General features: G+C 49.1%; 1 protein-coding gene across 1 annotated transcript in view; it reads left to right on the top strand.

Moving 5' to 3' along the window:
• MTMR7 (myotubularin related protein 7) overlaps positions 1 to 27203 on the top strand; it is an 81719-nt gene that overhangs the window by 36473 nt on the left and 18043 nt on the right. Inside the window, exons 5-7 of the mRNA XM_059685559.1 lie at positions 7717 to 7845; positions 12711 to 12845; positions 19541 to 19673. Coding sequence (XP_059541542.1) covers positions 7717 to 7845; positions 12711 to 12845; positions 19541 to 19673 — 397 coding nt within the window. The remainder of the gene's footprint in view (positions 1 to 7716; positions 7846 to 12710; positions 12846 to 19540; positions 19674 to 27203) is intronic.

Here is a 27203-nt window from a genome sequence, read left to right as displayed (position 1 = left end):
AGGAGAATGGAGAGGAAGGGAAGCAGGCGTGGCAGGCTAATCCCATGTTCTTCCTAATGGTGGGCTCACAGGTCGGCACTGGTTTCCCCATTCATTTTTGCTTTTTATTATTATTTTATTTTTTCCACCACCATTATTCCCTCCATGCTCTCTTCCACCTCTTCCCCCACCCTTGCAATCACCACACTGTTGTTCCCATTCATTAAAAAGAAATCTATAATAATAAAAGCATAATATGCTAATTAGACCGGACAGCCGGTTAGGAGCCAGTGGTCCCAGATTGCGAGAGGGTGCAGGCCAGGCTAGGGACCCCCACCCCACCCTGCACAAATTTCGTGTACCAGGCCTCTAGTTTTAAATAATAAAAGTAATGTAAGAACATTGCAGAGAATTTACAAAAAAGAGAGAAAAGAGAAAACACACCCACCACCCCTTTGCCCTAACACTCTTCTGTTAAGATTTATCATTTTCCTTCAGATGTTTTTCTCATCTGCATAGTTTAATAACTTTTTTATATCAGTAATGCATTTCATTGTTTAAAATTGGAAAATGCAGCGGAAAGGAACCATTCAAATACGTATAACAAACATGGAATCATACTACGTGTGTTCTGCCTTTCTTCACATGGCATATGTATTTTTTCTGCCAGTAAATATATTTTATATTGTTTAAAACATTATATACTACTAGAGGCCTGGTGCATGAAAAATCATGCACTTGGGGGGGGGGGGCCCGTACCTCAGCCCGGCCTGCACCCTCTCGCAGTCCAGGACCCCTCAGGGGATGTCCACCTGCCAGCTTAGGCCCGCTCCCTGGGGGAATGGGCCTAAACTGGAAGTCAGACATCCCTTTGGCAGCCTGGGAGCCCTCAGGGGGTGTCCGAATGATGTCTTAGGCCCGCTCCCCTTGGGGACATCCTTAGTGCTGCCGAGGAGGCAGGAGAGGCTCCCGCCACCACCACTGCACTCACAGCCATCAGCCCTGCTTGTGGCTGAATGGAACTCCCCCTGTGGGAGTGCACTGACCAGCGGGCAGCTACTGCATTGAGCGTCTGCCCCTTGGTGCTCAGTGCGCATCATAGCGACTGGTCGTTCCACTGTTAGGGTCAATTTGCATATTATCCTTTTATTATATAGGATTACATCATAGGTCTATATCATAGTTGGTCTGCGTAGTTCCTCTTTTTAGACATTTAGATTATTGTTATTTACCATTATTTTAAATAACATAGTGAAAATATTCTGGTAACTATACCTTTGCCACATTGAAAATCCTTTTTTAAAGAAAGCTTCCTATCTGTGGAATTTCTAAGTCCAAAGGTTTACACAAGTTTTTGGACATATTGTCAACAGAACTGCAAAAAAATTGTGCCATTTTCTATAAATTTCCAGGAGTTGTGTATGAGAATGCTTGATTCTTGGCACCCTCCCCAGTAAAGAGTTTATTTCTTTAAAAATCTTTGGACAACTTGATGGTGAGACAGGTAATTTCTCATTTTAATTTCATATGCATGCTTTGTATGTGCTGACTGACCATTTATACCTTATCTCCTGTTAAGTGAGAACATTTCTGGTTACATATTTTGAATCTTGATTATTTTCTTCATCCTGTTATAAGGATTTTCTGTATTGCTACACAGGATGTGTATCAGTCAGTTAAATGATCATATAACATTTTATCAAATGAATTACCATAATATACTTCAGTATTCCCATTATTAGAGACTTAGATTACTCATTTTTAAAACCGTGTGAATTTATTAACTAATCATACTGTTAAATTTGAACAAATGCCCATCTGGCTGGTGTGAAATGGGTCTCAGTGTGATTTTATTTCCATCCCCTTCATCACTAGCAAGTCTGAGCATGTGTTTATTGACAATTCAAGTTGACTCTTCTGTGAATTGCCTATTCATATTTTTGGTCCTTTTTTCCCCCTCTAAGGTTGTCCCTTTTTATTGATTTGTAGAAATTTTTATGTATTCTAGAGAATAATCTGTTATCATGTTGCAATTATCTCCTCTCCAAAGATATTTCTATGCTGTTTCCAGGGTATCCCTTGATCCTCGGAAGTTTTGAGTTGTCAATCTTTACGAATTTGGTTCATGTTTTAGTATATTGTTTTTTCAGTATTTCTGGTCTTTTTACTAACAATACAGTTTGACACTGTACAATTTCAGTAATTACATTTCATTAATTATGGTTGTTATAGCTTTGTAATAAATCTTGATATCCTACAGGCCAGGGCCTTTGACGTTGCTCTTCTGAATATCTCAAGTTCATAGATTAGTTGGAATAGGATGGATGATTTCATGACGCTGAATTTTCTTCATAATGACACATAAATCTAACAACCATAACCCTACACTGTAAGTAGACATTGGGGCCTTCTTGTCTCAACCATTATGAAGTATCTGGCTAATGTAACCAGAGAGCCGGTTCTCACCCTGAAGCCAACCTCTGCAGTGCATGGTTAGCCTGGAAACGAAAGGAAGGAAAACCCAAGGTTAGCAAAGAAAAATTTTTAACAGGACACACCCTTGGGTCAGGAAGACAACTTGGTGGCATAATATTTTCTCGGGAACTCAGGTTCTTCCTATTTTTAATGAGATTTTCATCTGGAATTAGCACCACAAACATGACTCAGATTTAGTCACTTTAAGTCCTACACGGTAGAGGCTGCAAAACATGAGTCCCTTAGCTTGCCTTTCAAACGTAACGCACAGCAAACCAAAACTAACAACACACCGATTGTGTTGAAACAGAAAAGGTGAAAACCCAGGGAATTTTCTGGTTTTACAAATATTGAAATAGGGGAAAAGATGATGTGCCCTTATTTATTACCAATTTAGAAATATAAAAAAAGTTGGTACTTTAAAAAATTTTGGATGAATACTGCACTGAGAAGGTTATGTCTTCATCCATTACTTTGGTTTTTAACCTCTTGGTTGAGAAGATGTTTAATTTTTCTTCCTTCTTTTACATGAGTTATTTCTTCTCACAAATTGTTTGACGTAAGTGGAGCTGGAGGTGCCATCTGATGGGGAGGAAGCTATTGTCCAGGGTAGAATGACACCACCCAGAGAGTGCAAAGACAGTCCTGCCATTTTCTATTCACTGCTCTTGGGCAGGCTAATTATTATTATTATTGCCATCATCATCTCTGTCATCGTTACTATTATCCCTATTTATAAGACACTGTGCATGGTAGTCTAACTCTCTAAAGTAAGATTTTCTTTTGTACCTAACTCCTGAAATTAATTTTTATTATATATATATATATATATATATATATATATATATATATATATATATATATATATATGGCTAATATGCAGAGTGTCCCCTCAGGAGTTCAACTGGGAGACCAGGAGTTCAATCGCTCGCTATGACATGTGCTGACCACCAGGGGACATGTGGAACGAAGGAAGGCCCCGGCCGGCAGCCTGAAGGCCCTGGTCGGGCCTGATCGCTGGCCGGGCCTAGGGACCCTACCCGTGCACAAATTTTGTGCACCAGGCCTCTAATATAACATAATTGACATTCATTAGTAGGCTAACATTTTAATCTATTTCTCTTGGAGTAAAATTTAAAGTATAATCCAAACCAGTAATTTTTTAAAATTTTGTTTATTTTTGTTCTCCACAGCTATGTTTTATGTATTATTTTGATTTATATATAAATCACTTTATGCTACTCATACTCTTTTTTTCCTCCCCATTACACCATAAATTCCTTGAAATAAATTTTAGGTCCTAAAAGTTGAAAAAGAAAGTTATCTATGTAGATATATCTCCGTTCTTGACAACCAGCTCTTATTTCAAAGTGCTCAATTGAGTGATTCGTCCTCAGGAAATACAGAGATCTGAGTAAGATGCCTTGGATGGTACCTCAGATGGATCTTATCTTGCAATTCAAAATACATTCACTGGAAGATTGTAATCAGGCCAACAAAGATCAGTAATAAAGACAAAAAGATCTTTTGTCTTTACTACTGCCCTAGCACCTAACATAATGCCTAGCGCATAGTAAGTATTCAGTAAACCTTGTCTAGTGAGTGAAAGAATTCCCAAAACGATTCCTCTTGGCAAGACCAACCAAGACACGCAAGCACTCCAGGCAGGCTAATTCATTTAGTGGAGGACAAAGAAAATTGTTTCCTTATTAATAAAAAATGATGCAGAAAGCATTTTAACCTAATCTACTTTCATTGGCTGTGACAGTCAGTGTAAAGAAAACTCAGCAGAAAAGCTTGGGGTGGTGAACACAGTACGGTGTATAGATGATGTGGTACAGAATTGTGCACTTGAAATCTGTGTAACTTTGTTAACCAGTGCCAGCCCAATAAAGTCAATAAAAAGGACTTGGGTGGGGGAAGAAAAGCATTTGCTACTTTTCTGAACTTCTCATATTCTCTCTGAACTTTTGTATGTGATTTTCCAAACCAGGCAACAGTTTGGGAACTGCACTGAGTGGTTTGAGAATTTGGTGGCATACACTGTGCTGTGCTGTGCATCAGTCATTGTCAGGATTTTGGCTGTAACTGCGTGAGCCTGTTGCAGAAAAGGCGGCAGCCAGTGCTACCTAGGCTTGTTGTTTTTATTTCCGACTGAAAGTGCTGTCGACTTTCATGAAAGCAGGATGAATTTACTTTTTCCAAATTGGTGAAGTAGTTGTACCTCTAAACCCAAGTTAACTGGCATCGTGAGTCTGACTTTAGAGCTTTTCATGCAAGTGCTTATCAGAATGCCCCCAATTCCAGCTCTGACCCTCAGAGTCTTTCCCTGGAGACCCCACGGGAGAGCAGGAGGCCCTGTGACTGGCATTGCTGTGCTCCTGGTGGGGTGGCCTCGAGGCTGGTACAGGCCTGACCACGATTGCCTGGGCTCGGGTTGGTGAGCTCCCAGTCCTTGCACCTGCCAGCCACCAAGCTCTGCCTTTTCCTCCTCTGTGTAGAGCGAGCCCAGGGACTAGGATAGGGCAGGAGAGTCTTCCTCCCCTTGTGGAGAGAGAGGACCTGGGTGGGGAGACAACACCCGGGTCCCTGAGCAGGGCGGGGCTGAGTACCAAGGAGAGTGGGCTCTGGGTGTCTACCTTCTCTCTGGGTGCCCTCCCAGTTATGGTCCCCATCAGGGCCATGACCTGGGCCAAGCTGGGCATCTTTCGACCCTGGGAGGCCATCAGAGGACCTGGCAGAAGCTCCCGAGTTCCTAGCTCAGCTCTTGCTCCTTAAAAAGGCTGTATGTAGCCCTGGCCGGCATGACTCAGTGGTTAGGGCCTCAGCCTGTGCACCAGAGGGTCATGGGTTCAATTCCCGCTCAACAGCATGTACCTGGGTTGTAGGTTTGCTCCCTGCTCCCAGTCGGGGCACAGGCAGGAGGCAACCAGTCAGTGTATCTCTGTCACATCTATGTTCTCTCTCTCTCTCTCTCTCTCTCTCTCTCTCTCTCTCTCTCTCTCTCTCTCTCCCTTCCACTCTTTCTGAAAAAGCAATGTAAAAAATATCCTTAGGTGATGTTTAACAAAAAGAAAGAAAGAAAGAAAAGCTGTATGTCATAAGCATGCTAAAGCATCTCACCCATTACTTTCTTATTTCATTTAATCATAAATAACTTTGCCATTCCATGGTGCTGTTGTAAGAAGAAAGTGGATAATCCCCAACTTACTGAAAACGTACCAATTTCCCTTCTAAAACTGTTATTTTAAGAAAATTTTACTAGTCGGATGCAATGACTCCGTGTCTCTTGACCCTCAGACAAGCAGGTGTGGCCTGTGTTGCAATGTCCTCGCTCACTGACTAAGGGAGGTGAGACACGGGGAGAAGCCTGGTGTCTGTGGCCGAGATTCCAGGAAAAGCTCTCCCTCCGGTCCTCGTGGGCTGGGCCCTGTGTTGTAGGAACGGATTTTCCTCCAGAGCAGTGATGGCGAACCTTTTGAGCTCGGCGTGTCCGCATTTTGAAAAACCCTAACTTAACTCTGGTGCCATGTCACATATAGAAATTTTTTGATATTTGTGACCATAGTAAAACAAAGACTTATATTTTTGATATTTATTTTATATATTTAAATTCCATTTAACAAAGAAAAATCAACCAAAAAAATGAGTTCGCGTGTCACCTCTGACACGCATGTCATAGGTTCGCCATCACTGCTCTAGAGCGTCAGTACCAGAGCCCACGTTCAGGTCTGGTGATCTTCCCTAAAATGTCTTTGACAAAAATGCTGAACTTACATTTGGGGCCCTTTTTTCTTCTCCTGCTCAATGTTCTCCAAGCTGGTGACAAAGGCAGCGCAGGCAGGCGAGGGAAGGGTCATCAGGGAGCGGGGTGTGAGCTTCGCGGGCTCGGGTCTCACTTCAGCCCCATCTTTCCAGTGTGGAAGGTGGGGTGTTGGGGGGGCAACGGACAGAGGACATGCAGATAGAGCACTTGCACTGCTGCTGTCCTGGCTCGAGGGGTCCTCTCGAAACGCCAGTCAGGTGCTTGGCTTCCAGGAAGTAGCCAAACGGCCTCCGGAGCCGTCTTCACTTTGGCTAGAGATTGACTGGCTGGCGTCGAAGCACAGGGTGTCCAGCAGCAGACACACCGGCCGCTGCTACCGCCGCCGCCTCTGACACTTGGTCAGACCCGGTAGCTTCTGGTCCTTTGTCAGGGTGCTACCTGGTTTCATCCTTATACCAACCCCGTGGGGCACTATTTCTGTCTCAGTCAGTTTTAGAGATCAGAAACCAGAGCGCTCAGTGTAGGGGGGCTTCCAGAGGTCGTGAGGTCGGCAAGTCAGAGCCAGGTCCCAGAGCGCGGATTTCCGACGGCACCGCGGGATCCTTCCAAGGTGCCAGTCTCCACCGTGGGAATCACTGCCGGGCTGCACAGAGCGAGCAAATCGTTTCTTATAAAGTGGGCACATGAGAAACAGAAATAAAGCTGCTATATTGTGCGGGAGCCAGAAGTCCTCATGAGCTGGAAGCTGGGGGGGTGGGGAGTGAAGGATGGGGAGGATTCTTGAAGGAGGTGGCATGAGGTTGGCCCTTGAAGAATGGATGAGATGTGGGAAGGTCGAAGGAAGGAGTATTGAGGGAGGCCTCGGGGGCAAGACTGCACGCAGTGTGTGCTGGGGACAGCGACGGGACAGCACTGTTGGACTTGCATTTCCCACAGTCAGACTGTCTTTCTATTTATTGATTGATTTTAGAGAGAGAGGAAGGGAAAGAGAGAGAGGACGAGAGAAACATCGATTCGTGGTTCCGCTTATTTACGCATTCATTGGTCGATTCTTGTATGTGCCCTGACCAGGGATTGAACTCACAACCTTGTTGCATTGGGCTGCTGCCCTAACCAACTGCACTCCCCGGCCAGGGCCGGGCGAGGCTGTCTTTCAAGCAGGGCAGGCAGCTAAGGTGTTCTCAGCTGCCAGGATGCAGAATTGCCATGCGTCCCTTTCGATGGAAGAACTGCTTGCTTGCCACTGCCTCGCCTCCCACCAAGAGCTCTGGGAAGGGACCGTGCACAAGGCGGGGTGCTTCCCTTCGCTCTGCTGTCGTAGCCGCAGCAGCCCTTCGTCTCTCTGCAGTGGCTTTGGGTTTCCTCACAATAGCCTCCCCTGTGACTTTTCCGTAGACCCCCCACCTGTAAGTCTGGCGAACAGAACTTGAACTTCTCATGGCGGTTTGCAGAGTGTGACTCGGTGGCTTAAAAACCCGCTGTGTTTTCTGTGACAGGTTTGTGACTCCTACCCGACAGAGCTGTACGTTCCCAAATCGGCCACAGCACACATCATCGTGGGGAGTTCCAAGTTCCGGAGCAGACGGCGGTTTCCTGCCCTTTCCTACTACAGTAAAGAGAACCACGTAAGTCCCCGGCCATGCCTTTGTTCTGCGCCCTGCCTTGCCTGTGTTATCAGTGGGCATTCCTCGCGGCCTTCGGCTGTGCCTGTGTTTGAATTCTTCTCAGAGGCATGAGGGTGTGGCTGTGTGTGGTGCGACACAACACAGCTATGCTGGGACCCTGAGCTCATTGCGATTATTTGACAATAAAATAATGGGACAGAGTCAGAAAATGCCTAAACTTAACCGTCCGAGTGAGTGGTGGGGAGGCGCTAGGCTTGCTCTCACAGACCCTTGGCAAGGCCTCTCTTTGAAAAGCCCCCCAAACCCACTGCCCCTTCTTCTTCTTTTTAATGGCGCATTTTTGGAATGTCTCCCACATAAGAAATATTTGTTTATGGAGAGTGGGTTTATTTTTTAATTAATTAATTTTATTTTAATCCTCACCCGGGGATATTTTTCCATTGATTTTTAGAGAGAATGGAAGAGAGAGGGAAAGACGGAGAGAAACATCAATGTGAGAGAAACTCATCAATTGGTTGCCTCCTGCATGCGCCCCAACCAGGGCCTGGGCCGGGAAGGAGCCTGCAACCGAGGTACATGCCCTTGACCAGAATCAAACCCAGGACCCTTTGGTCCTCAGGCCGATGCTTTATGCACTGAGCCAAACCAGCTAGGGCAAGAGTGGGTTTATTTTTTGACGTTATTTGTAAGTGCTGAATTAGGTGTGTCTGCCACCAACAGAACCACATGACAGTGGCTTAAACAGGATAGAATTTTGTTTTTTCTCACCTAAAACTCCGAAGGTGAGCAGTCCAGGCCTGATGGTGTGGCTCTCCACCACTTATCTGTCAGGGACCCAAGCCCCTGGCACCTGTCTGGGCTGCCATGGGGGGCTTGGCCTCACCGTATTGTATGAGATGACTTTAGTACCAGCCGTCACCTTCTCGTGGTGCCTTCACAGCTTTTGGGGGACGGTTTCTGAAATGGTCACGTGACACTTCTGCTCACATCCGTTGGCCAGAACTGCCCAGGACAGGTGAGAAAATACCGTCTATGGGTAACCATATGAACATCCAAAAACTGTGGTTCCATTTCTGCGGAGGACAAGAGAACAAATTTGGGAAGACGAGAATGGCCTTTGCCACCCACTTGAGAAGCTGTTTGACTGTAGCCAGGTGCAAAAGGTGGATTTTCCAGCTAGATAATATGTCTGTGGGTTCAAAGCCAAGTGAGTCTGTAGACCAAGCATGTCAAACTCGCGGCCCGTGGGCCACATGCCTCATTTATTTGGCCCATGTTAGCCTTTGAGTTTGACATGCTTGCTGTAGACAGTTGCAGCAGGTGTGTGTGTGAGAGAGAGAGAAGGAGAGAGAGAGAGAGAGAGAGAGAGAGAGAGAGAGAGAGAGAGAGAGAGAGTGTGTGTGTGTGTGTGTGTGAGAGAGAGAGAGAGAGAGTGTGTGTGTGTGTGTGTATGTGTGTGTGTGTGTGTATGTGAGAGAGAGAGAGAGAGAGAGAGAGAGAGAGAGAGAGAGAGAGAGACATGCGCGTACCTGCAGGCAGGGAGGAGGGTAGAGTCCCAGAGGTTCTGAAGGGAGGCTTTTCCAAAGTTGCCTCGAGCTGTTTCCAGAGCGAGCAGCAGCCTCCTGTGTTGCTGCTTTAAAGGAAAACATTCGCTTAGCGGTGTAAGTCCTCTTAGTTGAAAGGACGTATGTGATCGTATTTTTAGTTACACTCACTGCTCTGAACTGGGGTCTAAAGATGGCAAGTATTTTATTAATGTCCCTCTTATTTCACTCCAAATATAGTTCAGCCTTTACAGAACTGGAGCAATGGTGAGAGGCAAAGGAAAATATGAATCCTTTTTGTAAAACAAAAAAATGGAACGAATAGGGAAGTTTACGATGTTGTACTTGAAATTAGGATGCCAGCAGCATTTACCTGTTTGTTTGTTTGTTTGTTTGTTTGTAGCATCCATTGATAGAGAAACAAGAGGGAGGTCTTCTGTTCTTTCATTGTGAGGGGGTAGGGATGCTCTGGGTACTTAAAAAGTGAGCGTAGTGCTGTCCGACTGCTTTTTTTTCTGTCCTGAGATTCTTGGGAAGGGTGAGCATTATGAAGGGCAAGTGTGGAATGTCTCAGAATAGGATCGAATTGCTCACAGCTAGACTGCAGAGCCCGGCTTCCCCTGCCGCCCAGACCCTCACCGCTCCCCGGACCCTCACCAATCCCCGGACCCTCACCTCTCCCTGGACCCTCACCAATCCCCGGACCCTCACCAATCCCCGGACCCTCACCAATCCCCGGACCCTCACCTCTCCCCGGACCCTCACCAATCCCCGGACCCTCACCAATCCCCGGACCCTCACCTCTCCCCGGACCCTCACCTCTCCCTGGACCCTCACCGCTCCCCAGACCCTCACCAATCCCCAGACCCTCACCAATCCCCGGACCCTCACCGCTCCCCGGAACCTCACCTCTCCCCGGACCCTCACCTCTCCCCGGACCCTCACCACTCCCCAGACCCTCACCAATCCCCAGACCCTCACCAATCCCCGGACCGTCACCAATCCCCGGACCCTCACCGCTCCCCGGTGCCTCCGGGTGCTGCCCTGTAGGTGCGGTGCGTGCATCCTCGGACAGATTCTCGCCATGTAAATGTTCCCCTCACCATCGAACTCCTCTGCGAGAACCTAAGAAACTGCCCGGTGGCAGCTGCCCTAAATGCTTTCGCCCAGAGCAAGTATCGGGTAAAGGCCCCTCAGAGGCGCTCCCTGCAGCCAGCATTCCCTGCGCCCGACCCTCCGAAGGTGGGAGAAACAGCCCCCAGACAGGCTCCGTGAAAGCCAGGTGTGGGGACTGCCTCCCACCCATTGGACGTACCTGCCCGTCCACCCCCTTTGGTTCCTCCCTCAGTTCCCCTTCCCGCTGGCCCTCCCCCAAGCTGGCTATCCTCATCCATGTTCAGACCCTCCCTCCCTTCCTCCTCCTCACGGCCATTGGACTTGTGCTGCCAGTGACTCAAGCTGAGGGGCCATGCAGTTTGCTTAGAGTCACACAGCTAGGAATGTTAGGGCAGAGGCAACAAACACAGACAGCCCGGGACTGTGTGAAGGGGGCTGGTCTAGGGCCCCCGGGTCAGGCCGGCAGGGAAACACGACGGTGGGGTGGAGGCGGGGGACGGGTGGGTGGCACACGGAGAAGTGTGAGTCTTGGAGGACTTTCTAAAGGAGACAGCCACCACCTGCAGGAGGGGCCACACGAAGACTACAGCATGACCTCAGAGCTCGGCCGTCTCTCCTCCCAGCATCCCCAGTCCTCCAGCAGCTGCTAGAAAAATGCACGGTCCAGGTTTGGCACCCCAACCTGGAGGGTGAGATCCTCTGTTTCCACAGCAACCGTATCCTTAACAGCATCCAATAAAGACATCATTTGGCTGCAGTGGAAAAAACAAAAAGATTGAAGCTGGAGCAGCCCGGCCGGCCTTTCGCTCTCCCCGCTCTCCCTCCCTGGCTGCAGGCCGGAGTTCCTGGAGCCACCTCGGCTCCGTGTCTGTTACAGAAGGCGCCCAGCCTGAGACCGCTGCCCCGCTACGTGTCTGGCTGCTCTGCGCTGTGGTCGTGCCACGGTCCGCGCCGGAGGCTGGCAGAGTTAGCGAGAAGCATGCGCCTTCCCGCGGAGGAGTGCCAAGCTCCCGTTTTATGGAGAAACCGAACCCCTGGCTGAGGCGCCCTGGGCTGAGCTTCGGGACAGTTAAGCCGCGTCTGGACTCAGAGCTGGATGCCTTTTCCTGGAGAGCCTGCGGCGTGGCGCTCTGAGCGGGCTCCTCCGGGCTGTTCTGTCACCGTTTCCCACAGACTCCACGCTCTACCCTCCGCACAGGGGTGCACGCCCTCGGCGTAGATTATTTGAGCCATTCCTGTATTGATTGTACCTGGTGATTCCAGCTTTATTTATTTATTTATTTTAAATATATTTTATTGATTTTTTACAGAGAGGAAGGGAGAGAGATAGTTAGAAACATCGATGTGAGAGAAACATTGACCAGCTGCCTCCTGCACATCTCCCACTGGGGATGTGCCCGCAACCCAGGTACATGCCCTTGACCGGAATCGAACCTGGGACCTTTTAGTCCGCAGGCCGATGCTCTATCCACTGAGCCAAACCGGTTTCGGCTCCAGCTTAATTTAAATATTAAAATAGAATCTAAATCCATAAAAGGAACTTTGCCACAAAAACACAAGTTTTTTTTTTTAGCGGTGAGGCTGTACCTATCCTGGCCTATTGATAACATGGGAAATGTTTATGCTGTTACACATTTTATCGAACAATACAATATGCTCTGTTGGAATTGAGGACTAGGAAGGTTGCAGAAGGGAAGGCAGGTTGAGTCCAAAGACACGCCTTGCTTCCATCTCACCTCAGCTGGGTGAGCCTCTGTGTGTGCCCGCTGCCTGCCGGGGCCCACGCCAGCGGCAGCCTGGGCTCGCCTCACACTCAGAGGCCCCTCAACAGGATCAAACGTGGCCTTGAGTATGTGTGAAGTTTCTAAACGGGCTAGGAGAAAATGATGGCACGCATGTAAAAACGTTTGTTACTAGTCTTGCCGTGAGCAGGGTCCTGTGCGTTGTCGGGGCAGAGGTATTTCTTTTCTATTTCTGCTTCAGCAGGAAAAGGAAAGGTTATTTCAGTGGCTTTCCGTGCCCTCATTAGGGTCCCACCCAGGCATCCATACCCACTCTGATTTCCCACAGACACCCTTGCAGGCCTGCCATGTCGGGGGCACAGGGAGCCGGGGGCGCCTTGTCGGGCAGCCCGCCCGGCGGGTCTCTGCTGCGTCCCGTTGCACAGTTGTCTGACGCCGCTGTGTCGCCCGGCCCTCCCCGCAGGCCTCCATCTGCCGGAGCAGCCAGCCCCTGTCCGGCTTCAGCGCCCGGTGCCTGGAAGACGAGCAGATGCTCCAGGCCATCAGGAAAGCCAACCCAGGCAGCGACTTCATTTACGTGGTGGACACGCGGCCTAAAGTAAGTGTCGCCGTTTCGCCATTCGGATGCGCGCCTTTGCAGCTCTCATTCGGGGGACTGGACCGAGGCAGAGCGAGGGGCTGCCTTCCCGCTGAGGTTCCTTCGCTGCCAAGGGGCTCCTCCTCTTTGCACAGGCAGCACCCCGCCGCTCGGAGGGCTGCTGCCCGGGTTCCCAGGCTCCTGTGTGCGTGCCTCAGGTTCCTCTGACATCCCCCGCTTGTGCTGGGTACACAGGGCACGCACCACATGTGTGTTGTTTAGTTTTATAGATCACGCTCCTAAAATTTCTAAAAATGACCTTCCTTTGGTGAAGGGATGAAGCAACCTCCCCGCCCGCCCCCCCCCCCACACCCCCCCAAACCCTCATAGACACAAACAGTATGGCGATTACCAGAGGGGAAGGGGGCGGAGGGCGGTAGAAGAGGGTAAGGAGGATAAAGCCGATGGGAGGAGACTTGACTTGGGGTGGTGAACACGCACTACAATATACAGACGATGTTGTATAGAATTGTGCACCCGAAACCTGTGGACTTTTATTAACCAAAGTATTGCAGACATAGTCTGTACTCATGGGTGATGTGAGAAATCATGAGAACTGGACACTGTCCAGTGCGTAGACACCTAGACCCTGGCAGTTTTCCCTGCCTCCCTGAGTCTCATTTCATCAGGGCTGTGACCCGTGGTCTGGGTCACGCAATTTGATGTTTTCCTAGTGAGAGGCCCGTGTCTCACACATAGCCTTGTGTTTCTGGCGGGAGTGCGACTGCAGGACAGGTGTGGTGGAGCAGAGGGATGCTCGGGTATAAGACGGGTGTCCCAGCCAGACCACGTTCCAGCAGATGACATGGAAGGGTTCCTCCTTTTCAGATACATCCTCAAAGCACTACATGCGGACGAGCTTCAGACGGGAGGGCCGGGGCATGGGGGGCGAAGGCGGGGGGGCACGGGGAGAACAGGTTCTGCCTGAAGGCTTTCACCTACCGATGCCAGAAACGCTCTGACCTGTTCTTGTCCGATTCGTGCTTTTCCTCTGGCTCGTTGCACTCTACCCTCTTCTTTCTCACTGCCTTCCCTCCTCTTCATTGTGCCTTTTGTGAAGGTCAGGTACAACTATTATTGACTTCAGAGAGGAAGGGAGAGAGAGCTAGAACATCAACGGTGAGAGAGAATCATTGATTGGCTGCCTCCTGCGCACCCCCTCCTGGGGATTGAACCCGCAACCCAGGCATGTGCCCTGACCGGGAATTGAACCATAACCTCCTGGTTCATAAGTTGATGCTCAACCACTGAGCCACACCAGCCAGGCAAGGACAGCTGTTCTGCTCTCCCAAACCATCAGGAGAGACCTCATGGATGTCTGCTTCTCAGACACGTACGCTGAAGACAAGATAGAAAAGGCAGGAAAGACAGGGGCTTTAGTGAGTTGGGGTGCTCTTCTCCTACGCTGTTTTCCCAGGTTTAAATAAAGGCAAACAGATTTGCCTGCTCATGTAAGGGCCAGTGAGCCAAGTGTATAGACTGTGTTATGTAAACCTTCCAGGAAATGTGGCAGCTGTTGAGCGAGGCCAGATTTAAAACAAATTAATCCACAGGATCTGATTGGAAGGGTATATTAAGCACCAAGTATGTTTACTCTCCGCAACAAGACATTTCATGCTGATCCATTAAAGAAAATCGGTGTCGCTAAAGGTGTGCCCTCGGCATGTTTCCCCGCGCGCACACACGCTTCACAGGAGGCGTACACTGCTTGCTGAGAGCTTTCAGACTTTTCAAGACCATGTCTGCCAATCTTGGTTTAGAGTGTCACCCTTGGTAGCCCGGAGACTGAGTCCACGTCTGTTACAGGTGGTGGGCAGTGGCAAATGGGATGCTGGAATGGACTCAAGTCAGCGTGGATCTCCCGTGTTAGCGAACTGTGCGCCTCCTACCCCAGGATCCCACATACGTGAACGTGCCCTAGGAGACTCAGCCCTTGGCCTCTTATGCCGGGGAGGGCAGTGATGGGTAGTAAGTGATAACCAGAAAAGCAGTGACTACCAACAGAGAGAGAATTGGTCTTGTCCAGCTTTATAAAGACACTAGAGACCCGGTGCATGAAATTTGTGCACTTGGGGCGGGGGGAGGGGGAGGTCCCTCAGCCCAGATTGCGAGAGGCACAGGCCAGGCCAGGGGACCCCACCAGTGCACGATCCAGGCCAGAGAGGGATGCGGGAGGTTGGCCGGCCGGGGCAGGACTGTGGGAGGGCTCCAGGGTGTGTCCAGCCTGACTCGCTCAGTCCCGATTGGATGGTCCCCTGCAGCAAGTTAAGCTACCAGTCAGAGCATCTGCCCTCTGGTGGTCAGTGCACGTCATAGCGAGCAGTTGAGTGGCCTTAGCATATCATTAGCATATTACACTTTGGTTGGTTGAATGGCTGACTGGACGACCGGACACTTAGCACATTTGACTTTTATTATATAGGATGCTTACCTCTTATCACTCCTCCACAATCCCCCTTTCCCCAGACACAGGCTGAGCTGTAGAAGAAAGAAGAAAAGGCAGGGGGATTGAGGGCACCAGGGCACACACTGTCCCCCGTCCAAATGGCCTGTAATGAGGGGAAGATCATTGTGCATCATGTATGGGATGGGCGTTTTCGGTTGAGTTGGACAGAGGTTTCCTGTCTGAGTGTAATTCAAAAGCTCCTCATTCTGCTGGGCTGTCCTCAGGGGTGAGAAGGGAGGATTTCCACTCACACAGTTGCGGACGGTAGTGGCAAGAGGTAAAATCATCCCATGTTTTCATGTCTGTGGCACAGTGTACGGCTCTTCACCTCCGCGGTTACGGAGGGAGGGGGAGAAAAGGACAATCCCCTGATAGCCTGTGCGGGGACGTGGCCCAGCCTTCTGCCAAGGTCAGCGTCTGTTCTCCATTCCCAGCCGCGGAGGACCAGCTCCTGTTAGGATTCAGGTGTCGCATGTGCTCAGCTGAAACCTGAGACTCCGAGACGAAGACAGTGACCAGGCTGACCTTTAACTCGATAGCAGGACGCTCGTTGACAAAGCGTTTATGGTTTTGGTATGTTTGACAGGCTGGTTGAAGATTAGGGGACGAATCGGGTTCTTTTTCTTTACATGTTTAGACTGTTCACCTGCCAGGGTCATTCCACTGTTGATATTTATTTGGGGGGTGAGCCAGTCCTTAGCTCTTCACTGAGTGCCTGTCCTGTGCCGGGGGGCGGACATGGACAGGCCAACAGCTCCCGGAGCTCGTGCCCCCCACCCCATTCCAGTGGGTCTTGGTGTCATGGACACCCGCTTAGAAGCCCTCCGTTGCTCTCCAGGGCCACAGGTAAAGGCTGAGCATCTTCATCGGGCCTGTTCGGAAGGCTCTCCAAAGATTCTCCAGCTTCTTCCCTTGCTGGTGCCGCCGTACCTGCGCCTCCCACCTCGCTGCCATCGGTTGGCTCACAATACCCACCTGCTCCTCTGGTTTTGATTCCCCAGCTCCTGTCGTCCTCCATGTTTTGTCTGGAATGCCCATCCCTTTCTCTCCATCCTTCCAGATTATTACCGCCCGTCTCAGGACACATTCCCCCTGATCCCACAGGCCACGTGGGGCGGGTCCCGATTCGAGCTCCTGCTGCCGCCACGGCCTCCAGTCACTCAGCCCCTGCCCAGCCCTGCTGTGTGGGGCTCTGAGCTTTCCCTTCCACCCAGCGATGAGCTTATGGCGGTAGAACAGCTTCTTGCTCATCTTCTTACTGTGCTCATTGCCTGGCACACAGCAGGTGTTCATTAAGTGTTTGTTGAGGAATGAGTAGGTTCCTTTTGTTTCATTTAGGAGCTTTTCTGAATGTAAAGATGCTGAGATTATCAAACAGCCGGGTGGTCTTAGGTTAGGAACAGGGTACCTTTCTCCAGTTCCACTTTTCATTTGTCCGCCGTGTTTCTTAAGCATAAATTGAAACTGGAATGTAGTTACCTTCATTGTTTTATCTACTTGGGAATTTTTAGGAGCTGAAATAAGTAGGTTTTCCTTTGAGTTTTTTGTTGTTTTTAAAAAAATCCTCACCGGAGGATATTTTTTTCCATTGATTTTTGGTGCGAGTGAGAGGGGGATAGAGGAGGAGGAGAAGAGGGAAAGAGAGAGAAAGAGAGAGGTGAAGTGAAGTTCTCACCCAAAGGGATGGGAGACCAAATTAGATTTACTCATAGTGTTTTGTTATATAAAGGACATTTTATCTGAATGTATATAATATATAATTACGTAATTATACGTATAATCGGTCCAGGGGTCCAGGATAGCTTCCTGAACTTTTATTAATTTTAAAGCTGTATTTCCTGCTTTGAGGGTTCAGCTGTTGCCACATTATCGTATTAGGTCCCGTGAAATATGTAGAAACCTTGAGAAAGTACACTTTGGATGGGAGGCTAAATAGCGCCACCTTCTGTTCACTGTGAGAAGCACCATTGACTTTCAAGAGGCCATCTGTGTTGCTTCTTTGCTTCTAAAAGAAGGCTACCGATAAATTCTCCCAGGTTATAGGTGATCAACTACGTAAAATGTGAGCAGACTCCTAATCACAGGTTATCATAATAATAACTGTATAATAGTATTGGGGGTGTATTCCTTGCACTGTTTACAGAGTGCCTCTGCGGCGTGAGGTGAGCAGGCTTAACCTGAATTATTCCAGAAGGGGAATAGCCCTGGGGTTCAGGTAGCAGGCGGATGCTCACATGACCCTGGGAGTCGGTTTATTTCATGAGGCTCGCTGTAAAGGCCAAGCCAGTGGCTTTGGAAAATAATTATACGAAGAAACTCCCCCCCCTTAAAATACTTAAACATTTTAAAGCATGAATGTACGTAGTCTTAAAAATAACATTATTTTAATTTTTTTTTCTTGATTAAGGCCAAACCCTGTATTCCTGTAGCATGCCTGGGAGAAAGGGGACAGACAGCCTTTAGTGCATTGGAAGAGGGTGGCTGAGGGGCTGACGTGGTCCAGCTGATGTCACTCACATGAGCTACATCACGGAGCAGGACCTACTGTGGAAAGGGGACGTTCTGCCACCGGCTTACGTTTCACTTCTAAACGCTTGACTTCTGTTATTTAAATTACGAACCTCATGCAGCTTCTTAGTAACAGGAGCCTCTGAGGTATTGATTTTTTTTTCACTGAAACAAGAAATTATTTCCAGGACTGTTATTTCAGTGTAGGTTGAAATTTAATATAATTTAGTCCACATAGAAAGATGATCCTGGAGACGATGTGGGTAGGGACCGGCAGGGGAGGCCCCCATCACTTGCCACCTCTATCTTTCTGCTGTAACTTTTGCCCAGTTGGATACAGTCTTTCATTCACTTTAATTCTGCTGACTCAAACCTGCATAAACATTAACACTTCTCTGTACGTTGGTTTATTTTTCAAAAGATGGGATAATTGTGGAATATTATTTTGTAGTTTACCCTTTTCACTTAACATGTTAACATGTCACGGGCCAATTCCAAGTCTGTCCGTCTGTCTCTGTGGATAGATGATAGATACGTAGGTAGATAGATAGATAACCTATGTTTCTCTTAGTACTCTTAGTAGTCATTGTTCTATTGAGATATTCACAGATTTTCAGCTTTTTGTTATTATATAAAAAGCTGCAATAAATATTCTTGGACGTGCATCTTTATGTGCTGATACTTTTAATTGTGTCAGATTCTCGTAAACAGGAGACCTCGGTCAAAGAATATGTATGTTTTTGACTTGGCTTTTTAAACTTAGCTTTTTGAAAAGTATGTATTGATATCCTCTCAGTATAGCTTTGTGGCCCTGAAAACGGGTATTGTTTCTGGTGGTGAGTCCCTGGTGTGAGTTCCTTGCCGGGAACAGCCCCCTGTCCTCGGGGCAGAGGAAGACAATGGCCAGTGAACATGTTTTCTAGGATGGGATTACTCAGCCAGACAGCAGGTATTCTAGAAATCTGCACATTTCCGAGCTCAGGCAAGACCTGTCCCCTTCTTGACTTTAGTTAGGACGAGGGCAGAGTCTGTACTTAATAAATCTGAGAGACCATGGTCATTACACTGTTTGCACTGGGAAATCCTCACTTCTCAGATACAGAATTATGCTCATAAAAGTGGTCACAGCCCTTTAACAGGCCCCCAGGTTGCAGTAAGGTGGCCGGAGGACATGCCTCTGCAGACAGCGTCTGCACCCCCTCTCTTCGTTGTACTCAGTGGTTCCTGCTCGAGGCTTAACTGGCCGTCTCGGGGATTCTTGTGGGCCAATTAGAACGGTGCAGCCGTTCCTATTTGAGGTGTGCTTGCTGCAGCGTGAGGCTGGAGGATGTAATCATTTAACCCGCAGGGCCTCACACGGACAGCCGTGTCTGCCGGGACCCCCCTGCCGATCACAGGTGATAATGTTCGGGATTAGATCGGGGCAGGGAACTGCCAGAGGCAGTTTATCCGTAGAATGTGTATCCATAGAACGCTTCTTCCCAGCTCAGAAAATGTTCCCCATGTCGACACACGTATGTTGTCAGGCACAAGCTCAGCATGCGTGTCTGAACCGACACAGCTCAGTACAGTGTCCTGTGATCTAAAACCTGTCCCGTCTCCGCGCCTCATTGTGAATGTTGCTTGGGAGAGCCATGACACGCTCTGGCGGTTCCTGTCCTGGGTATTGCGGGTGACTGTTCTGTGTTGCCTACCGCTGCAGCTTAACGCCATGGCAAACCGCGCTGCCGGGAAAGGCTACGAGAATGAAGACAATTATTCCAACATCAAGTTCCAGTTCATCGGGATCGAGAACATCCACGTCATGAGGAACAGTCTGCAGAAGATGCTGGAAGGTAAGCCACCGCCTGCGCACAGCGTTGGGGGAAAAAAAAAATGCAGTTGAATGTTTCTGTGCCAAAACGGAACAAGGTAGTCTTTGCATGTTAAAATTGGGCCTCTACAAGGATGCTGTTTACACCGGTGGGTTACGTTGGGAAGCATATCCTGTTGCAGGGACTTTGTTTTAGCTTTTGTGTCGCGGGGACTTGGTTAGCAGGCAGGTACTCTCCCTCCTGGTAGTGGCTGATTCACATAAAGCAGCCCTGCGGTTAAAGCAGCAGCCCACGGCTCAGGAACAGGGAAGCGGGCCACACGCCGAATCCGACTGGCTGGCTGGCTGACGGGCCCGGAGATGGGAGGGTGCTGGGGGGCCCCCATCCCCGTTCTAAACAGCGGCAGCCCCGGCAGCGTCCCACAGCTAAACGACACCCACTCACCCCACGGTCACGGGCACCAGGAGACACACGCAGACGACCTACAGTAAAGCACATTACGGCGACAGATGATGTAACACCGAGGAACCATTCACGTGGCCAAACAAGCCGTAAGCTGATTAGCAGAAATTCTGCATTTCAAGCAAAACCAGCTGCGTTTACTGCCCGGGCTCCCTGTGAGCGCCAAGGCCCGAGGAGGAATCTGTTGGCACAGTCAGCACTCCTGGTTCTCGTGGGAACCGGAGCCGAGCGCCAAGGGAGGGTGTGTGTCCTGGGGACCCGGCAAGGCCGTGCGGGCCGTGCGGGGAAGCCCGGGACGTGGCGCTGAGCGCTGGGCCGCGGCTGTCTGAGCAGGACATGTGGTGTCCGGGACGAAGAAAGTGCTGAACGGTTTTGTCCAGGATGCATTTGCTCTTGGTGACTTAGGCGGCTCTCTGCTTAATTGGGACAAGCGGGTGTAGTGAGGCCGAAGGGTAGGGCTGGAGAGACGTGGGTGGCGCACAGGCCTGACTTCCATCCTCTCTCCTGGATTCCTCGGGTCATCTCGGTCACGGTGAGACCGTGAGCCATCTCTGGGGCTGTGTTGCCTGCTGGGAAAGGAGAGGGTTGGGCTGATTTCCAGGGGCCCTGCCAGCCGTGACTCCTGTGAATCTCCAGTGGGATGCCCCTGTTTGCAGACATTTTAACACTGAGCGTTTGAATGGTTAGAACTTCCTTCCTGCATCGGGAAACATCCCTGCCCCAGAGCCATCTCATCCGACCCCCAGGGAATTCGGGGAATCCCCATGTCAGGGCACGGTGACCTGGGCACGGCCCTCTGAGCTTCTCAGACCTCTGGGCAGCTTGGCTGTCCCTGTGCTTTTAAGGTTCAAAAATTGGACTTGGTTGGCCCTGCCATCGAAAGGGTGGTCTAACTGTAGTATGAAGAGTGTTCGTCATTATCAGATCATTGCTATTCTTTATATGTTTCTTGTTAAAAATTTTCATTTATTGACTTTTTAGAGAGAGAGTGGTAGGGAGGGAATGAGGGAGGGAAGGAGCGAGAGAGAGAGAGAGAGAGAGAGAGAGAGAGAGAGAGAGACATTGATTTGTTGTCCTGCTCACGTGTGCATTCATTGGTTGGTTCAGGTGTGTGCCCTGACCGGGGATGGAACCTGCAGCCTTGGGTTGTCAGGACGACCCTCTAACCACTGAGCCACCAGGGCCTCCTTTATGTTCTTCCTCTAGTGGTTCCATAAGCTGCCTTTTGAGAACTGACATTCTCTTTACAGAAAGTCGCTCCTAAGCGTGCATGACATACCACGTTGGCTTTCCCTTTGAAACGAGCGTTTTTTGGTTTCTTATTAGGAGCCTTTTCTCTAATGCCCAGGGCCCGGCTCGCTCAAGGACGTGCGCACTGAGCGGGTCCAGAGGGCAGCCTGCCCTCCGTTTCGTCAGGGACCGCGGCCCTGCATCACCTCCGCCCCGTGTCACTGCAGGGAGCAAGGACAGCTCTCTGGATGCCTGTCAGGACTCCACCAGTGTTTGTCCATCTGTTTCCCCGAGTAAATGATAAACCGCCGTGGAGCCTCAGCGCCGACGTGGTGCAATCCGCCACCTCGGGAGGCTCCCGCCTTCAGACAGCGGCCTTGGCCTCCGGGCCCCACAGCTGGTCCCGGTGGGAAGAGAAGTAGCATTTCACTCCTGGTCAGCCCCCTCCCCCCCCCCCCCCACCCACTGTTACTGGTGTTAGGACAGATTCTGAGGAGCCGAGGGCTGTTTGCATCCTGGCTGCAAGCCAGCTGTCTGTGAGCAAGAGCTGCAGGCTGTTTCACCAGAATCTGAAACCTGGACCAAGTGTGTGTCCTGTGTAAGGCCCTCCTAGCGCTGCTTGAACTTTGACGTTTGACCTATGAGTTCTATGCGCACCTCCCAACGCAACAGTAATGATGCCGCCTGTGTGTGCACAGAGTTTGTAACTTACTACGTGCTTTCCACAGGAGCTTCCCTTTCGATCAGATAGATCATGGTTTCTCCCTCAAATAAGAAAAGGATAGAGAACAGCCAGTAGAAGAGCCTGGGACAGGCCCTTCCCAAGGCTGAGGAAATTGTCATCCGACGGGACTGGATTAAAATCTCCTGGGCATCCTTGGCGTTGGGAGGAAATCAGCGGGGAGGCAGGGAGGGCTGCACATAGAACAACTTCACATCGGGGCTCCTGGAGGTCGGGCTACGCTGAACACCTCTGTGTAAACCGTGTTCAAGGCCGGCAGGTGTTTCTGGGGACGACAATGGCATCAACTTCGTTTTTCAGTCAACACGCTCGTGTTTTGGGTGTTGCCTAGAAAATTGCACTTCTCCCCCCAACAGTTTCATGCCTGGACTCTAGAATGTCGGGTAATCTTGGTGGCCATTGTGTTGTTCTGTGTAACTGACCGCTTATTCTTTGATTTACTCATTTAGCTAAAACTTGAGCCACTGGTATGCCCTCAGTTTTTCATGGAAACGCTCGTATTTGGTTTTCACTGCAATCGTGTGCAGTATATGGCGTTGTCTGCTGTTCATACATGAGGAGCCCGAGTCTCAGAAACGTGAGACAACTCAGGTGAAGGTAATTTTAAAGAGAGGCATGAGTAAGTTGAAACAAACAAACGTATAGGAAAACATTTAAACTGGCTCTGGTAATTTAAAAGACGGAACTTAAAACTTCCAGTTACCATTTTTTACTTAGTTTGTAAAAACGAAAATATGTGATAAAACTGGTACTTCACATATTTCTGGTGTCATTCAATTGGCTTAAAGAAACATATACAGAGACATACTGTATTTTTACCAGATTGCCTCCCCTTGGGGACTAATCCAAAATAATGGTTTTAAAAAAAGAAAGCCATCACATGCCTATTTTTATAATAGTGTTTTGTTTATAATAGTAGTTTGGAGGCCACAGGAATGTCTAATAATAGTAAACAGATTAAATAATTTTGCTCCATCTCTTGATAGAAAATTTTACATCCATTACAAATGATAAATGTTAAGAATATATGTGTACCTTGTAACATGGGAGAATGTGGATACTGTAAGTGAAAAATTCAGGCTGTAAAATTGTACGACTACTCTGATTTACTCCATGGTAAATCAGAAAGACTGGGAGAGAATGTCCAACAAAATAACTGTATCAGCATGGAAGGATGACAGGCCAATTTTTAATTTTTCCTTCTTTACTTACAAAACACTCTCTGTGGTTGGCTTATGACATTAAAAAACAAACAAACACAGTACACGTTATCTCCCAGGTTCTGTGAGTGAGGAGTCTGGCTTGTCTCATACAGGTTTTCCACTTCAAATGCACCCTTTGGCAAATCGGATTCACCCTTTTGCAAAGCAGATTTGCCTGCCAGAGGGTGCACTTGAAGAGGAAAACCTGTATGTAAAAGGGAACCGGGTCCCCCGCCCAGGTCCTGACAGGCTGCAGGTAAGGTGTCGGCCAGGCTGCGTCGTCATCTGGACACGTGGATGAGGAAGGGTCTGCTTCCAGGCTCATGCAGGATGTTGGCAGGGTTCCACTGAGGGTCCGGAGCTTGGTGGCTGTCGGGGGTGGGGGTGGGGGGGCACCCTTAGGTCCCAGGCTGCTGTTCCCTGCCTGTGCACTGCCAGAGCTGTCCACAGCACGCAGGCTGTCTTCAAGGCCTGCTTCTCTCGGGTTAGAGTTTGGTATACGACATTTAAAAAGATGTTTATATTCAGTTTTTTAGGAACACATCCTCCCCAGGATGACATCACAAAGCAGAACTCGAGCCTCGTACTTTCCATCACGTTACGGTGATCTTGGCTGATGTGTTGCTTCGATATTGCACAGGCTCACAAATACCCACCCTTCCTGGTCATGTTACGTTTATGGAGTGATTTACTGATTGATCTGTTTGATATTTTAAGGTATATCTACTCAAGTAATCTATATTGCAATCTTCTTAATATTCCCATTTTACGGATGAGGAAATTGAGGCCAAGAGGCTAAGGGACTTGTGAAGCTCACGACAGTAAGTGGTAGAACCAAGGTTTTCACCTGATTGGTGTGAATCCAGACGCCACACTCTTCACCGTTTGGCTTTATGGCCTCCCCAGGTAGTGGGCTGGGTAGGAGGGACCCTGACCCACCTGTTTAAGATCTGCGTTTGGGTTCTGCCCTCGTCTCACGTGGTCACGCCTCATTTCCTGTATTTGGAAAACAATGTAAGGAGTATAGCAAGCTGTCTAACTCACAGACTTATTAAAAAGTTTCCTCGCAAACCAAAAAGTGCTCTCCTATGGAAGGCGCGTTATGCTTTCTCTTGGGAAGCCATACTGCACTTTAAAACAAGCCCTGCACGCAGTGGGTGAGGGAATGGCTGTAGATTAGTTCGGCCAGGCATGCATCTGGTAGGTCTGTGCTTTCCTGCGGGCGACTCTCCTTAATTCCTTCATTCAAGAGACGTGGGGGAAGCAGCACGTTTCCCAGGCATGGAAGTGCTTGCCTTGTGACATGGCCCGTCTCCACTCAGCACAAGTTCATAAAAGAAAATGTAATAAACCACATGTCGGCCGTGTGGGCGGTTCCTCGGCAAGTTGTTCGGCAGAGAGGCCAGCCTCAGCCTGCTGACCATCGGTGGGAGTGGGTCCTGAGCCAGGAACAGAGGCCCAGTGTCCACTCGGCAATGGGGGCCGTCCCACAGGGGAGGCGCCAGGCAGCTCCGACGGAAGGACAAGCAGATCCGATGGAGAGATTGAGCTGCTTTTGTCCTGTGCCCTGGCGTGGTGGGCGCTGACTGTGGAGAGGTTTTGTGGCCCCGCGATCGTATCGGATCTGTGCTTCTGTGGGACGGTTCTGAGGCCTGATTGTTCCGAAAGCCATTGGATGTAGACGCGGTGGGTGAAGGCAGAGAACTTCCAGTTCGTCATGGGAGGCACCCTGCAGTGGGTGCTAGTCATGCCCCACCTCGCTCTGGGCTCCCTGCCAGCCTGTGGGTGCACCAAGGTCTGGAAGGGGGTCCCTGACATACCCAGCTTCAAGGTTTCCATGACACATTTCTCTCTGCGCAGAGAGTCAGGGTTGTGGCTGTCAGTTCGGATGGCCATTGTGTTTGATACTTTCTTCATCTCTTGACTTTGTGTGAGGTGATGCCTCGTTCTACCTGGAAGAAATGGAGGAGTTCAACCCACTGTAGATCATTCATATTTAAGTTTTTCATTTTAAAGTGTTTCTGGTACGTTACTACAAGTTTATACCATGAAACTCTACCAGAGATGAGCTCATGAAAGGTTATAGAAGGGTTCATCTTTTTTTTAAGTTCTCTGTTTTTCGACTTTTGACCATTGTTAATTTCCTCAGATTACTGACCTATTAGATGAGACAGTCAATAGGACCTGGCTGAACCTCTGGTCGTTACCTTACAGACTTAGCAACATGGCGTGGGCTGCCACGCAGAAAACCCACCTTCCCATGAGAGTGGAACTAGAGAGCTTCACATAGCAGTAACAGCTGTAAGACTTTTTAATGAGTGTTCTGCTAGCCAGGGGTGGGGAACCTTTTCTCTGCCAAGGGCCATTTGGATATTTATAACATCATCCACTTAATATAATTCACTTAACACATTGCGAGAATTCCCGCTCCATGTTACATACTGTTTTACAAAGTATCATACTTTACAAAGATATTAGCTTGTAAGAACATGTAATAAGTAACTTCAAAATGCAACGGGTAATTTTAAAGCGTACCTTTAACATTTACGTAAAACGTTTTTTGTACCCGTTCAATAGAAACTTATCTGGCCACTGGGTAAAGTTAGCAATAAAACTACTGGACCGCAATGTGTTAATATAAATGTATGAATTTATGTTGCTATGAAAAAAGCTTCTAGATTTATTGAATTTCCAGTCCCACCTGCGGTTGCCTTGGCAGGGCCAGACCTAATGATTTTGAGGGCCTTATAAGGCCCACAGGCTGGATGTCCCCCGCCCGTGCTAGACCAACAGTTCTGTCCTATCAGGATTCACTTCGGCCTGGAATCGAACCGTGACCTCCTGGTTCATAGGTCGATGCTCACCCACTGAGCCACACAGGCCAGGCCATCAATAATCTCGTAAGCACTGAGGGACAGAGGAGAGAGCGTGCCCGTTTGGATGTATGTGCTGCGGAATGGATTCCAGCGCAGTTATTTACTGGCTGTGTAACCATGGATGACTTAGTGACTCTTTTAAGCCACCCTTTCCAATTGGAAAATTGGGAGTACATAATACCCTGTGGTAGATAATTCATGAGACTACCAGGCACAATGCCTGCTTACAGTGAGCACTTCGTAAGTAGGAGCTGCCATAGTAACGTCAGACATCCGCCTGCTCATCAGACAGTGACTGAGTCTATGTGCTAAGTCTGTCATTAGGTAGTAGAATGCTTCATTCAGTAATACAAAGTGAAGTACTGGTTTTGCTAGAGCAACAGTCAGGCAGGAAGAGAAGGTGGCGTTCGCTAATAGTGAGGCCACCGGGGGCCATCCCTGGTCAGTCGGGTGGTTGAACGTTTTCACTGTGAGTCAGAGCCGCAGACTTCATCTCCCGGTGACACTATCCAAGGAGAGGATGGCAACAAACAGCGCGATCTAATGAGAACAGTGGCTGTTTTTATCCTGATTCTGCTTTATCTTGATGTTCACTGGGGCCATCCAAAGATGCATTTAAAAATGTACCCCCTCGGAATGAATGATTGCTTTGTGTTTTGTTCATTGGGACAGCTAGTTTGGGATACCTGGGACATTGACGAAAGGGGTGCTTAGAAGAAAGTGTCTCCTGTGAGACTAAAGATAGACGCGATTAATCGTGGTGACAAGGTGAGCTGTGCTTCCCTGAGGCAGGGGTTGGGATTTAGCAGTTTCGTACTTGCTTGCCGGTGACAATAGTCTGCGCTTTGAGGAGCGTGTGGGTCTGGCAGCGGTCCAGCTGATGAGCTAGCATGGAGTGATCCCTCCTGCTCCGTCCCTGCGCGTGCTGCTGTTCCACTTGGGTTAGCTGCTGCCAACATCTTAATCCTCCGTTGCCGGGAGCCGGTCCGTCCTTGCTGTTTCAAGGGACCTGGAATATATGGCATACTGTTCTTAATAT

The sequence above is a fragment of the Myotis daubentonii genome, chromosome 2 (assembly GCF_963259705.1).
Source record: "Myotis daubentonii chromosome 2, mMyoDau2.1, whole genome shotgun sequence".
NCBI lineage: Eukaryota > Metazoa > Chordata > Mammalia > Chiroptera > Vespertilionidae > Myotis > Myotis daubentonii.
Note: the sequence above shows the minus strand (reverse complement) of the source record. Positions and strands in the feature narration are given on the sequence as shown.